Here is a 14,002-nt window from a genome sequence, read left to right as displayed (position 1 = left end):
TGCTGGGTCCCTTGGGCCTGTCACTCACCTTCTGGAAGATTCCACAGCGTCCCTCTCTCTGGGGGTGGAGTGTGTCCTGGAGACTTGGAGGTTATTCCTAGAAGCAAATCCCAGAAAGGGCTTTGCAGTTTCAAGGCGCTTTCCCTTCTGTCTCCTCGTCTGACTCCCTACCCTGGCGAGGAATCGGGACCTCGCACGGGGGCTGGGACTATGGTGGGGGGTGGGTCACAGTCAGCAGGGGCAGAGCTGGAAAAGCCCACTCCTTTTCGGGACCCTCTACTCTTCTCTCACCTGGCCAGGTTTTTGGAAATCCTTTGCATTGCAGAGAGGAAGGACTTAGGGTCCTGCCCGTGGGCTGGCTCGTAGCAGCAGTGTAGGGCCTTGGGGTTCAGCTCGAGGCCGGGGGGTGTGTCACACTCTGGGATCACGGTCAGGGAGGTGACCTCACATCCTCAGCAGGAGCTGTTTGCTGTTCTTTGTGCCCAGTCCGTGGGGCTGGGCTCTGGGGATGCTTCTCTGCCAGGGCAGAGGAGTTGTGTATGGTGAGGCATGGCTCTGAGAGAGAATGGAAGGAGGATGGGGGGCAATTTCCCTGGTGGCGCAGTGGTTGAGAGTCCTCCTGCCGATGCAGGGGACACGGGTTCGTGCCCCGGTCCGGGAAGATCCCACATGCCGCGGAGCGGCTGGGCCTGTGAGCCATGGCCGCTGAGCCTGCGCGTCCGGAGCCTGTGCTCCACAACGGGGGAGGCCACAGCAGTGAGAGGCCCGCGTACCGCAAAAAAAAAAAAAAAAAAAAACAACCACTGTTGGGACGTCCCTGGTTGTCCAGTGGTTACGACTCTGTGCTTCCACTGCAGAGGGCATGGGTTCGATTCCTGGTCAGGGAGCAAAGATCCCCAATGCGGCACAGTGTGGCCAAAAATCTATAAATAAAATAAAGTAAAATAAAACCTTTAAAAAAAGTCTACAAATTATTGTTACTTAAAAAAGCACAAATCACTGTTGTGCTGAGCAGCTGCGGAGAAGTGGGACGTGGAAGGGTGCCCCCCCCCCAGCTATTCTCTCCTTGGGGCAGGGGCGGGGCCTCAGGGACTGAACCACACTCCACACCTGCGCTGGGGGCGGAGCCTGCAGGTCTGGTGGGGCCACGGAAGACATCCGTTCCCACGTTGGGCTGACGGTCTAACCTGATTTGTTGCACTTCCCCCTCTTTGCCGTCTTGACTCTGTCCCCACTCAGAGCCTGTGGTGTGTGTATGAATTCTGGGATCTGGACGGCTGGCAGCCGATGGCCGAGGAAGCAGGATGCTTTTGGAGACAGGGCCCAGGTTCCGAATCCAGACTTGGGTGGGCTGAGTGCCGGCCCCATCTCCTTGAACCTTGCGCCTTTCTTGGCACGGATGTCCTCATCTGTTTAGTCCCGGGACCTCCTCTGTAAAGTGGGAGATGACAGACCCTCCCGTCCATTTCCCATGCTCGTCGCAGCTCGAGGCCCAGCCTAGTGCAGCCCTCCCTCCCGGCCGGCTCCGGGCACTGCAGGTGGGGCTCTGGAAGCCTGGCTCCTGTCTCCCCACAGCCTCTGCACGGCCCGAGAGCCTCTGGTCATGTGCAGCCCTCCCAGCCCGCTCTGGGCCATGTCCCCCATGCCAGGGCCCGGCTCCTCTTAATGCCAGCAGCCCGTGGCTTCCTTTGCTTCTCTGAGCGCGGCCCGGTGCCACCGTGGCCTGGGTGCTTCCCGGCCGCACCCCAAGCTCTTGCGGGCTTGACTAGCTGAGGGTTATTTTGCCAGATGTCTTTCTCCTGGTTAATTATTAAACCACATGGCAGGTAAACTTGTTAGCGTGTTTCTGATTGCATTTGCAGTGAAATCACGAAAATGTTATTGTTCAAAGGGTATTCGATTATGAAGAGCCCTAAAGTCCTTTCTAGCGCTGACACTGGCGAGGTATTTTAGTTTTTGGTCCTCTGCCCCGCACCAGCCTTTGCTCGAAGCAGACGTCTGGCTGCCTGTGATTTGGTTGATCACCGGCATCAGGTGGTTCAGGTGGACTTTAAACACAGCAGAGAAGGCTCCGTGGCTAACCTCGGCGGCAGCCATTAGCAGAACGCGAGCTTCGAGCATCCTTGCGGGCCGAGGGCTGGAGGGGGAGGTCGTGTGGGGATGCGGATGTGTCCGCCTTTCTGGGGCCGTGCAGGTGAGGGCCAGGACCAGAGCCCAGCTGCAGCCACCCGCGGCCTGACATCAGTTCCAGCAGGGTCCAGTTGCCTGCCCCTTACCGGGGCCACCGCTGTCCTGCCGAGAGCGCAGCTGTCACACTCAGCTCGTTCGAGGCCCTTCTGGCAGACGGGGGGTGGCTGCTTTATGCTGGGGGTGGTGCACGGCGCTGGGTACCTTCGGGAGGTGACTTGTCCTTTCTGAGCCTCGGTTGCCTCATCTGTAAAAGGAAGCCACTGTCATTTGTCATCATGTGGATGTGTCGGGACCTGGGGACCCCCAGCCCTGGAGGGCAGGCTTTGTGCCCGTGTCCCTGCATGTCCCAGCCGCCCCCGATCATTGGTGAGGGGAGTGAGGACCACCAGGTGAATGTGTGTTACCCTCAAAAGACTCCCTCACCCTCCCTCTGCCCATCCTGTCGCTCTGCCCAGGACACCCCTGTCCTCGTGGCCGTAGTTATTCCAAAGGCTCCCTCTGTCCACACTTGGTCCCATCCCATCCTTTGAGAAGGAAAGCAGGGGGCAGCGGGCGGGCCTGGGACCAGCTGCGGCCCCGGTGCTAACTCTGGCTTCCTCCGCAGGTCCACAACGTGTCATTTGCCTTTGAGCTGATGCTGGATGGAGGCCTTAAGAAGCCCAAGGCTCGCCCCGAAGGTAACGCCCTGATCCAGGTCTTAGAGCGGCTGCCCGGCCAGCCATGTCTCTCCCTTCAGGCCCCGCACGTGTGGCTCAAAGGCTGGGCTCTGCGGACCCCAGCGCCACATGTCCCCTGTGCTCAGGGTTTCGGGGACCAAGAGGCCTGCGCCGGCAGAGCCATCCAGGCTGATTCTTTAGTAACTTGAGGACGTGGCCTCTTGACTTGGAGGCCACTTGGAGGACGTGGCCTCTGCTCCACGGCCTCAGGATTGAATTGCGTCTCCAGGTGCCATTGCTCGGGCTAGAGATGCCGCTTCACGTCTTGAAAGGATATTAGCGGTTTACTGCAGTTTAATGCCTGCCGGGTCGATGTCCTGATGCCCGGGCGATGCTCGTGAGCAGGGACGTGGCTCAGTCATGCCCCATGAGGTCTGAATGGCAGTGGAGACCCGCAGAGCCCCCCCTCGCTGTCATACCTGGCTCCTATGTTAAATGACCTATACGAGGAATCCCTAATGCAAATGGGCATCTGAATCCCGGGGGCGGGGTGGCTTCCTCCAACACAGCTTCTGATCTGGGGGCCGTGGAATGGATCCTCCAAGTCCCGTCTGTAACAAGTTGCCAGGTGACGCTAGTGCTCCTGGTCCGGGGACCCCACTTTGGGAATCACCGCCCTACAGTGACGGCATGAACTCTGGGTGGGGTGTCCTCCGCACACACACCCCCTGGGAGGCTCAGCGGCCACTGCTGAACACTCGTCCGGGGACGGGAATCCCGTCCTGTGACCCGTGATCCCCACAGCCCTCCCCAAGCCCCTGGTCTGAGCTCACAGAGCAAGAGAGCAGAACCAGGTCCCTGACTCCCAGGAGGACAGAGCCCCTTCCCACCAAACAAGGCGGTTGGGACTTACTGGGCCACACGCTGTGCCTGACCTTGAGGGGGTGGGACAGCAGCTCCCACCTGCCCTGCCCCAGGAGGCCCGTGGTCCTGGCACAGGATGGCCTGTGGGTGTTTGGTCCCCAGTAAGTGTCCTCGGTTGTCGTAGACCCTACACCACGCAGACTTGTCCAATGCAAATCCCAGAAGGGATGAAGAAGCATCCTCGCCGTCCCAGGTGCTCGTCCCACGGGTAGCGGCCCGGGGGCTCTCACGGCAGTCTGTATCTTGGGGGATGGCAGAAGTGCCCCGCTTGGGGACACAGAGGGTGTCCCACGTGTCTCCCAAGTGCTTGGGGCACCAAAGCTTGGGGCGCACTCTCTCATCCACCAAACGGGCTCTCTGTTTCCTTCTGCAGATGTGGTGAACCTGGACCTCAAATCCACCCTGCGAGTTCTTTACAACCTGTTCACCAAATACAAGCACCTGGAGTGACGGGCGGGGAGCAGCAGAGACCGCGGCGGGGACAGTGCTTTGGGAGGTGCCCCGGCCTCCCCTCCAAGCCCGCGGTTGTTCCCGCTCCCACCCCACCTCTTTCTGGTTGATACTCTTAACCTCCTTCCCCTGTAATTCTGCAGTGGGCGGCCTCTTGAAATGCAGGTTCCAAACACCAGTGCTCGAGTTTGCAGCCAGGCTTCACCTGGGGTGTCCCGGGGTGCTGCCCCTTGTTGATCAAAGGATGGAAAAGAAAAAAGCCGGAACCCCTGGGCGGGGGCGCCCGGCGTTCGCTGACAGCCGTCAGTCACCACAGGGGATCAGAGAGGGAGCTTTGCGGCCCTGGCAGTGGCTTGTCTGTCCCCGGGGAATCTCCTGGGTAGGGCTCTCCTCGGCAGTGAGGGCTTTTTACTAAAAAGCGTTTTGCAGTTTTACAAACTTCACTCTTGAGTCTCAGAAGCTTTCGCTGTGACCGAGTGTCCACCCACATCCCTGCTTCTCGGCCACTCAGTGCTGTTTTCATTTAGCGTTTGCACAGACATCTGGGCCCCAGAGAACCCAGCTGCCACGGTCCGAGGGAGGAAGGATTTCTGAGGCATTTCTTTATTTCTTGCTCCGGCCGAGTGGGCTGTGTCGGAGTCAGCTCTACAATGCCTCTGGAGTGGCCGCGGCGTTGTAGACACCTTCGGGTAGGAAGTGGCCGGTCCCAGACCTCCCGTTTGGGGATGGATGCATTTTTAAAAAGCCTTTAGAAAGCAGGGTGTTTTAGTTGGCTTGGGCCGCCATGACAGAGTGCCACAGACGGGGGCCTTAGACAGCAGACGTTTATTCTCTCACGGTTCTGGAGACTGGAGTCGAGATCAAGGTGTCATCAGGGTTGGTACCTTCCGAGCGTCTCTCCTTGGCTTGTAGACGCCGTCTTCTCCAGGCATCCTCACGTGTCTCCCCATGTGTCTGTGTCCTAATCTCTTCTTTTAAGGACACCAGGCAGATTGGATTGGGGTCTACCCTAATGACCTCATTTTACCTTAATTACCTCTGTAAAGACCCTGTCACCAAATACTGTCACATTCTCAGGTCCTGGGGGTTAGGACTTCAACATGTGGGCACAGCTCAGCCTGTAACAGGGAGATGTGAAGCGTTCACCTCTCTCCTCCCCGAGTACCAGCTTTCTGGAGCCCTGTCGGCATCCTTTGGGGCACCCTGTTGAAGGAAATGCGATCCCCCGTCCGCGTGCTCTTCAGCCCTCACCCACCTTGGCTCGGGAGAGAAATGGGGACTCGTAGGCTGGGTCTGAGGCAGGTCCTATCTAGCTGGGTCACCCCCTCCCCCAACCCCTGGCTCCCGAGCTGGGGTTTTCATGACACGCCGCCCACCTGAGTTCACCCAGCATCAGCTCAAATCTCCTGTTTGATTTTCGCCTTCGTGCTGTAGATCATTGCTGCTGAGGAAGTCGTTAATATTAAATTGAATACCGGAGCTCAAGACTTAGAAAACCCTTTCATATTCTGCCTCAGCTCAGGCAGCTGCCAGGCTGGGGATGTGTTCAGAAGAGCCGTTTTCCCAGCAGGGGAAAGAAATAATGAAAATGGCATTACGGTGTCTCCTGCGGGATGCAGTGACATTTAAGAACCAACAAAAGAGCCGGGGCTGGAACATTCTGGGCCGCCTTCGTTACACGTGTAGGATCACAGTGACTGCGGCTGGTGGAGACCCATCCACCTGCCTTGTCCACAGGTGGGCCTGGCAAGGGTGCTGCTGCCTCCTGGGGGCCCTGGGGGGGGATGACGGAGGTGAGGTTGGGGTTTGGAAAAAAGTCTCGAGGGTCTTCAGCCCAGGTGGGCGGCTCCAGCCTGTTCCATGCCCTGGAGGGGCAGGATTGGTTAGTCCGGGGATGGGGATAGGGGTCGGGGTTCAGCGAGCCCACTTCAAGCCCTCTGTGTTTCAAGTAGGAGAGTAACAGGAATGATGAGATATGTGGGAAAAGTATTAACAGGCACTTTTGTGTCATCGTGCTGACTGTTTAAGGCCATGCTCCAGCAGAGAATGCAATCTAGTCTCCAAATTATTTTTTTTCAAATAGGTGCAAAGGTGTAGGTGTGCCTTCCGCCCACCCGCGAAGGACCTCCTCGGGCTGTATGCGTCTCGTTTTCCCCCCTTGACTCAGAATTGCAAGTGGGGCCTGGACGGGTGTGGAGGTGAGGGTTGGTAAAGCAGTTTCCAGGCAGAAGTCAGGGTGAACTCTGCGGTAGGGAGACTCCTCTGGGGATCCACCCATCGTCCCTGTTGGCTCGGGGACAGTAGTTGTCAGGACGCGAGTTTCAGGGCCTGGGATGTCCCCTCTGGGGTGCCACAGGCTGGAGCATCTTGGGGTAACGAGCAGGAGACACAGCCTTCTCTTGATTCTCGCCAGGGGCTCCTTGGAATGCAAACGCTTCCCTTTTAGTCCTTAATTGAGGAAAGTTCTGGAACCCTTCCTCCTCCACTGACCCCCATTTTCAGTGAATGGTTCCCCCCCCGAAGAGGGACCCTCGTCCTCAGGGACTAAGTGACAGCAAGACCGTTGGCGCCTGTGCGGTGACAGGCAAAGGCCGGGAAATGCCTCCTTTTATTGTCCTCAGGGTGGCGTGTCTTTGAAACCCACCCCACTGGTTTTGGGGAGCTTACTTGCAGCTCTGGTTCCCCCGGAACAGCCACACGGCCTCATGCAAGCACTGAGCCCAGAGCCCCACACACCCTAAGGTCCTAACTGGATGTGACACAGAGCTGTGCTGTTTTAAAGCAACCGAATCCTCTTCCCCAATTTGTGTGCCAATGTTTTATTGTCCTTTTAATTGTTTTAAGCAGTGTTTACTTTGGATTTCTGGGTATTAAAGAAAAGCCACTGAAACGCTGGCTGTGTTGTCGACCTGCTCGTGGGCTGGCGCCGGGAGCCGGCGCGTTCCAGGGGCGCAGCACCCAGACGATGTGCTGTGGTTTATCCCAAAAAAGGTCGCTGCCTCCGTCTGGCTGCCGTGGTTTCTTTCATGCCTTTAGCTGTCACGGTTGTGCCAGCCCTGTGCTTGGTGCTGGGGCCACAGGATGCCAGCACAGCCCTGCTCCCTGGGAGCTGCCAGCTGGACGAGGAAGGAGCCAGCTCATGCCCTGTGTGGGGAATGGGGCCCCGGGGGGCTGCGACCAAGGGTTTCATGGGCGGGAGCCATGGGGAGAAGAGGGTGGCGGAGTCACAGCTGCAGCTGAGTCATAATAAAGAACAGAGCAGGTGAGTCTGCCCACGCACCTGGTTCCAAACCAGAGCGGGGGATGCCAGCGGCCAGTGGCACGGGCTGGATGAAAGGGCCACTACAGGGAGATGGTCCTCTCCTTACACGTTGGGGCAAGAGACCCTGAGGTGACCCGCAGTGCGGCCAGATCTTGGGGGCTGCACGCTGGCCCTGCTGTAAACCCTCCCCGCAGAAGTTGTGGGTTGCTTCAGGTGCATCTAACTTTTCTCTACGAAACGTTAAAATTGTGACTATGAAAGTATGGACAAGGTCGGTGCAGACAGGGCAAGTTGTGGGAAGAAAATAAGACCGTGATGTACTGGAGAGATGCAGGTGGGCTGGGAGACTTCGGAGGCAGGAGGATTTGAGCTAGGACCCATGATTCACACCTCCCCCTCCCCCCCGGACCTAGGAGGGACCCGTGGCTCGGTCCAGCAATGGGCTGAGGACAGCCATGATAGGGTAAAACGTTTAAGTCACATTGTACATCTGAATCCTGTCTCCTTTGCTGACCCTCGGTGGCCTTTCCACCTGTGCAGGATTCTGATTTGCTACATGTTCGGAATGTAGCTCGAGATTTCCGACCACGTCAGTTGTTTAAACGCACTGACATTGTGCCAGAAAGCCAGAAGGAGTATTCGAAGGGTGATGGGACGTGTCATAGGACATAGGAACCGTCTTAAAGCGTGTCCATGTTGTGGACAGTTGGGCATCAGAAAGTATAGCACTCTGAATTCAAAAAAAATCCATACGTTTACAGTGACACTAAACAAGGATGAGGGTGAAGACCTCCTTTTTCTTTTCATATATATATTTTTTCCACTGCACCGTGCAGCATGCGGGATCTTAGTTCTCCAACCAGGGATGGAACTCGCGCCCCCTGCATTGGGAGCGCGGAGTCTTAACCACTGGACCGCCAGGGAATTCCACACGTACTTTAAATTGTCTGTAGGCTCCACATAAATGGGGCTTTTCTTGGTTCTGGCCCACTACTCTACCCCTTCCTCTAAAAGAGGAAGTCCCTTGTTTAACATTTTATATTTATATAATTTCAGACTTAGAGAAAAGTTGCCAGATTAGTATAAAGAATTCCTATATTTACCCCAATCCCCGTAAATGTTAACATTTTACCGTATTTGCTTTATCCTTTCTACTCGATATAGATATAGATGCAGGTATTTAGATATAGGTCAATCTATGTACATAGAGATCTGTGTATCATCTGTCTATCTATCTAGATAATTATCTATCTTTCCTGAATCTTTGAGAATAAGTCACATAGGTTATGCCCTTTTATCTCTAAATACCTTGATGTATGTTTCCTAAAAACAAAAACATTCTCTTACATCATTTTAGTACAGGTGTCGTTACCAGGAAATAACATTGATGCAATAGCGTTATCTAATCTATAGGCCTTAATTCTGTTTTTCCAGTTGTCCCGATAATGTCCTTTTCCCCAAAGAAATGCATTTGGAACAGATCTTCAGTCTCTCTTTGCTCTTCGTGACATTGACGCTGAAGAGTACAGGCCAGTTATTTTCTAGAACGTCTCTCAGCTTGCATTTGTCTGATGCTTCCCTCGTGATTAGATTCGGGTTGTGCGTTTTCGGCAGAAGTTGTGTGTTCTTCTCAGCTCCTCTTATCAGGAGACATAACACGTTGATCTATCCCATTTCTTGGGATATTTATTTTGATTAGTTAGTTAAGATGATGTTTGTCTACTGAAGATGTACCTCTTCTTTCTAATGATCTCATGGGAGAAGGATTTCTATGGTTATAGGGTTAATTTTCCACCAGAAATAATTAGAAAACTGGGCAAAAATGTAGGAGAAAACTATTTCAGACATTAGACCAGAGGCAGGACAGGTCTATGAACCTTAAGAAAAGGGAGAGACAAATGAGGTAAACCCTACGATTGCCCAGCCTTCCTGCCTGGACGTTATTCCTGGACGGGGCTGCAGGAGTGGGAGCTCACAGAGAACTCAGTGGTCTCACTGAATTGAGGAGACAGAGATCAGAGTTTGAGGAGGTCAAGGTTAAAAGCAAACTTTAAAAGTATCAGAGTAATTCACAATTAACTGCCTGCCAGAAAAAATGCCAACAGTGTTTAAAGGAATGCAGCGAAATTCTCCCAACAACGTAAAATCCCTAATGTCTACATTCAGTTTAAAAAATTACTAGAAATACGAGGCAGAAGAATGTGACCCATAACCAGGAGAAGGATTAGTCAATAGAAGCAGATCCAGAAATGGCAGAGATGGTGACGTTAGCATTCTACAAGACAACTGACCTGGGCTCTTTAAAAATATTCATGTCGTGGAAGACCGTTCCAGAGGAAAAGACTCTAAAGAGACATGACAGCCAAAAGCCACCAAGTGGAACCTGGGATCCTGCTTGGATCTTGCAGTAAAAAAAGAATAAACAAAACCCCTGTGAACTGCATAATAATAATTGGGGAAATTTGAATATGGATGAAAATATTACTATTTCAGTGTTAATTTTCTTGGGTGTCATAACGGTATGTGTCCCGTAGAAGCATGTCCCTGTTTCTAGGAGATAAATTCTGAAATATTTAGAGATGACGTGTCACAGCCCCTCCCTGCAATTTATTTTTAAATGGTTCAGAAAAAGTGAAAGAAAAGGCAAACGTAGTAAAATGTTAAAAAAATAGAACAAGCAACCAAACCTGTATTGAGATTTTGGGATGTAAGTGTCGTGTACGTACTTTATATCGTTATGTAAGCATAGCTATGATGGTTAACTCTAATATAACTATATAAAGTAATTATAAGTTTCCTATATGAAGTTCAAGTTTAAAAAACTGGTATTGAGAGAGAGAATCATTCTGTGAACTGGGGTCTCAAAAGCTGAGACATTACCAGGAAAATATGAACCCAGGAGATGTTCTGCAGGGCGTGTATGTGAGTATGTACACTTTCATGTGCGTGTGTGTGTGTGTGTGTATGACTCCGCGAGGAAGGAAGTATGGGTAATCGTCACTGTCCTTTCCGCGGCTGGTCATGGGCTGTAATTATATTTATTTCTCTTCTACTTTCACTACAGATTTGTTTTACCCTTACCTCCCCCCGCCCACCAACCAGGACTTCAGCTGCTCACTGTTTGTTGTCTTGCGGGGGGACCTCAGTCTTCCTTTCTGAGGGTTCTGAGTCTTTCCTCGTCCTGTCGCTAGGGGGGGCTGTGGGTTGCCATTCCTTTTTAGCACATGACATGACAGTCCTAGGAGGCACCCCAGGGACTCTCCTGGGTTCCAGATCCCCTCCTCCATGCCCCTACTGTGTTGCAGTAACCCTACTTCCCCTTAAAATAATCAGGCTTACATCCCCATCCAACATGGTAACCCTCTTTTTTTTTTATCCGTTGGCCCAGTGGCAATGGGACACACTCATGGCCAGGTTGTGTTCTTCTGGCAAAATTGTTCCCCTCTTGGGTACTAAGCCTCTTAACTGGCACAGCCCAAGGTGCTTTCCCCTTGTTGTCAGGGCTGACCCCGAGGGAAGCTCTACTTCTGGATCCTCCCAGCCATCCCTGACCACAAGCAGCTTTACCTGTTCAGCCAGGACGCGAAACAAATTCTATCATTTTCTCGATGTCCCGTGATGTGACACAGCAGAGATCTGGTAGACGCTTGTGCATCCAGGCTTACTGTCTCTTCTTGCATGGAGACTTCTGTGTAAATGAGCCTGAGTGGGTCCTCTGGAAGATGGAGCCCATGTGGTCAACCGCGAGCCTGCCACGGCCAGACCTTTGAATGAGGCCATTCTGGACAACCTGCCACCAGCTGACCACAGAAGCATGAGAGAGCCCAGCAGAGGTCACCCAAGCCAGCTCACAGAGTCACACGCTAAATAGAACGGCTGTTGTTTTGAGCTACTAAGTTTTGGGGTGGTTTGTTATGCAGCAGAAACTAACTGATACACCCACCCTGCCTTAGATGAACAAAGGCTGCCCCTTGGCCTCTGCCATGTTGAAGTGACCTCAGTTCCACTGAACTTGGGGGGCCCGTCTCAATGGCAGCTTCTCCCAGCATCATTCCTGGGCTACCAAGGATGGCCACTGATATGTCCTCTGGGTCTTCTCAGGGGAGATGGCCACATGTGACAAATCCACTCAAATATCCTTCCACATTATACCAGGAATATGGCTGTCATCCCATTTTCATTCAGTGGAGGCCAATGCCAAGTCCATTTTCAGTAAGCAACCTGGCAAGTGGGTTAGAACCACTCCCAGCTGGTCCCACTGGTGCCCCGGGATTCAGACTCCCCAGCAAGTACATCTGTATCAGTGAATGCAGCCCGATCTACAAGTGTGTCTCTTCTTCCCTGGCCCAACACCCTTCCCGTACATGTTTCCCCTTTCTTGCTGACATAAATTAGCAAATGTTTACCATTTTAAAAAAGATATAAACCTCACCCCCCGGGTTTGACTTTGTATCTGCCCTCCAGGACAGGCTGGAACTGACTGTTGTTTAAGTCTGGGGGCTGGGAGGGTGACAGGGATGCTGCGTGAGAAGAGTCAGCTTGTCCTGCAAGGTAGACCTCCATGAGGTCATTACAAAGTTTCCTGGGAGGGGAGAGCCTCTCCCGTCAGCCATGGGGGCAGGGCTGCTCCTGCTGCCGCGATTCAGGCTTGGGCGCTTGGGTTTAACTGCAGGTGACTATTCCATGCTTAGAGTCCCTCTCTTCCCCCAGAGGATGCCCTGCCTTTCACGCAGGAAACTTGGCGAGGCTGTGGATTCCGTCTGCAGCACACAGGATTGGATGCTGCATCTGATTTTCAGCTGTATCATCCCTGTAACAGCCCCAAGAGACGGGAATTCTTTTAGGGCCATTATAAGAACTCCCTGGTACTCTAACTAGAGAGGAGTACCAGGTAACCTGGACTGAGGATTTAAAGCCCTGGGACTATTTACTTTTAAGCAACTCTTTGGTATGACAATAAAGAAAAAACTCACCCACGGTTCTTGAATAAACAACGTGTATCATATCGTGTACGGAAGCCACAACGCAGTCTGCCGAAGCTAGGGGTTTAATAGGTCCTTAGTTCTGGGCGATTACAGGTAATCGTTTTGCCACCGTGTGCTTTGACCTACTAGATTTCATTCTCTGACGGTTACTAGGTCCTCACTGTCTTGAAATCAACCAGAACTAGTAACCCATTCCAGATCCCCATCCAGGAGGGTACATTGCCTGCAATTATTTCTGGTAACCAATCCTACGTTAATTGGGATTCAGCTGCAGATAACTGGAACCACTTTAGTTGCTGAAGCAGAAGGGAATATAACACAGGAAATCAGGTGATCACAGAGCCACGGCTGTTTGTGGGAGCAGGCTGGCAAGGGGGTCCTCCAGCAGTGACTCAGAATAATACTGCACGCTGGCCACCACCAAGGAGCTCCCGAATGATGGCTGGCTCCAGAGGCACGATCTCGGGGCCAGGTATTTTCTGTTCACCTCTCAGATCCACTCACCACTGTTTTCCACCCTGACCTCATGCATGGACTGTTGCGTCAGGGGGCTTCCTGGCCTCTGACTTCCAGTTGGATTTGACCAATGGGTGGCGCTGGCAGGAAAAAGGCGTTTGGAGGAGAGTGAGGTCAGGGTATTTATCCCTCTGGCTCTGCCCTTCTGCTGGGGGGTTGGCTGCATCCTTTACCAGAAGCCACAGCCCCTCACCGCGGCCCCTCTTAGCGCATGTGTCATTCTCTTCCTGGGCTCTGGAATCCGTTCCTGCCTCTGCCCCCTTAGGCTTTGGAACTGGGACAGCTCCTATACTGCTAGCCTCGGGGTGCGGTGCTATGTCCTCTGGGTTCCCTAAACCCTGCCCCAGCAGTCCCTTTACTAAGTACTCTCCAGTTTCCGCATTTGAGCGTGCCATCTCTTTGCTGCCGGCACCCTGGGCAATGCACCTACTAGAATGCAATCCAGGGCTCAGGAAGCTGCCACCCAAGCATGGGATCCGTAGCCATGCTGTGCCCACTACACCTGCCCCAGCAAAAGGGGTGTCCAGGCACATCTCCTTCTCACTGCATTTTGTCACGAATCCCGGTCTCGCGTGGGTGCTTCAGAATGGCAGACTAAACCACGCGCCTCTGTGTCTTCCTCTGTAACGCGGGGATATGAAAGCACCTGCCTCTGAGGCTGGGTTCTAGTAAGATTAAAGCCCTGACAGTTAGGCTTGCTTCGTCAGTTACTCAACAGATACTCGCAGCAACATCAGTAATACCTTTTGTCATTTTCATAACATTTCACGAACAGCCACCCTTTCCTGCTTGCACGCTTCTCATCTGCTCTGCCCCCTTTTCTGCAGGATCTGTCTGCAGAGAAGGGGTGGTTAGCTTCCGGTCACCCAGCACTGTCACCTGTCGCTATGGAAACTCGCGACTTCAGCCTGGCTCATGAAGATTCAAGCTCTAGAGACCAGCTTGAGTCTGCCCCGCTGTCCTGGGATCTCTCCTTCTGGAATTCCTCTAGTCCTTTGCACGTTCCCTCTACCTGGAAT

General features: G+C 53.2%; 1 protein-coding gene across 1 annotated transcript in view; it reads left to right on the top strand.

Moving 5' to 3' along the window:
- PARVB (parvin beta) overlaps nucleotides 1–4,401 on the top strand; it is a 107,540-nt gene extending 103,139 nt beyond the window's left edge. Inside the window, exons 12-13 of the mRNA XM_079937144.1 lie at nucleotides 2,795–2,867; nucleotides 4,144–4,401. Coding sequence (XP_079793270.1) covers nucleotides 2,795–2,867; nucleotides 4,144–4,220 — 150 coding nt within the window. The 3' untranslated portion in view covers nucleotides 4,221–4,401. The remainder of the gene's footprint in view (nucleotides 1–2,794; nucleotides 2,868–4,143) is intronic.
- Nucleotides 4,402–14,002: the final 9,601 nt, after the last annotated feature.

Source organism: Stenella coeruleoalba (assembly GCF_951394435.1).
Source record: "Stenella coeruleoalba genome assembly, chromosome: 11".
Classification (NCBI taxonomy): domain Eukaryota; kingdom Metazoa; phylum Chordata; class Mammalia; order Artiodactyla; family Delphinidae; genus Stenella; species Stenella coeruleoalba.
This window is presented reverse-complemented; position numbering and strand designations above follow the sequence as displayed.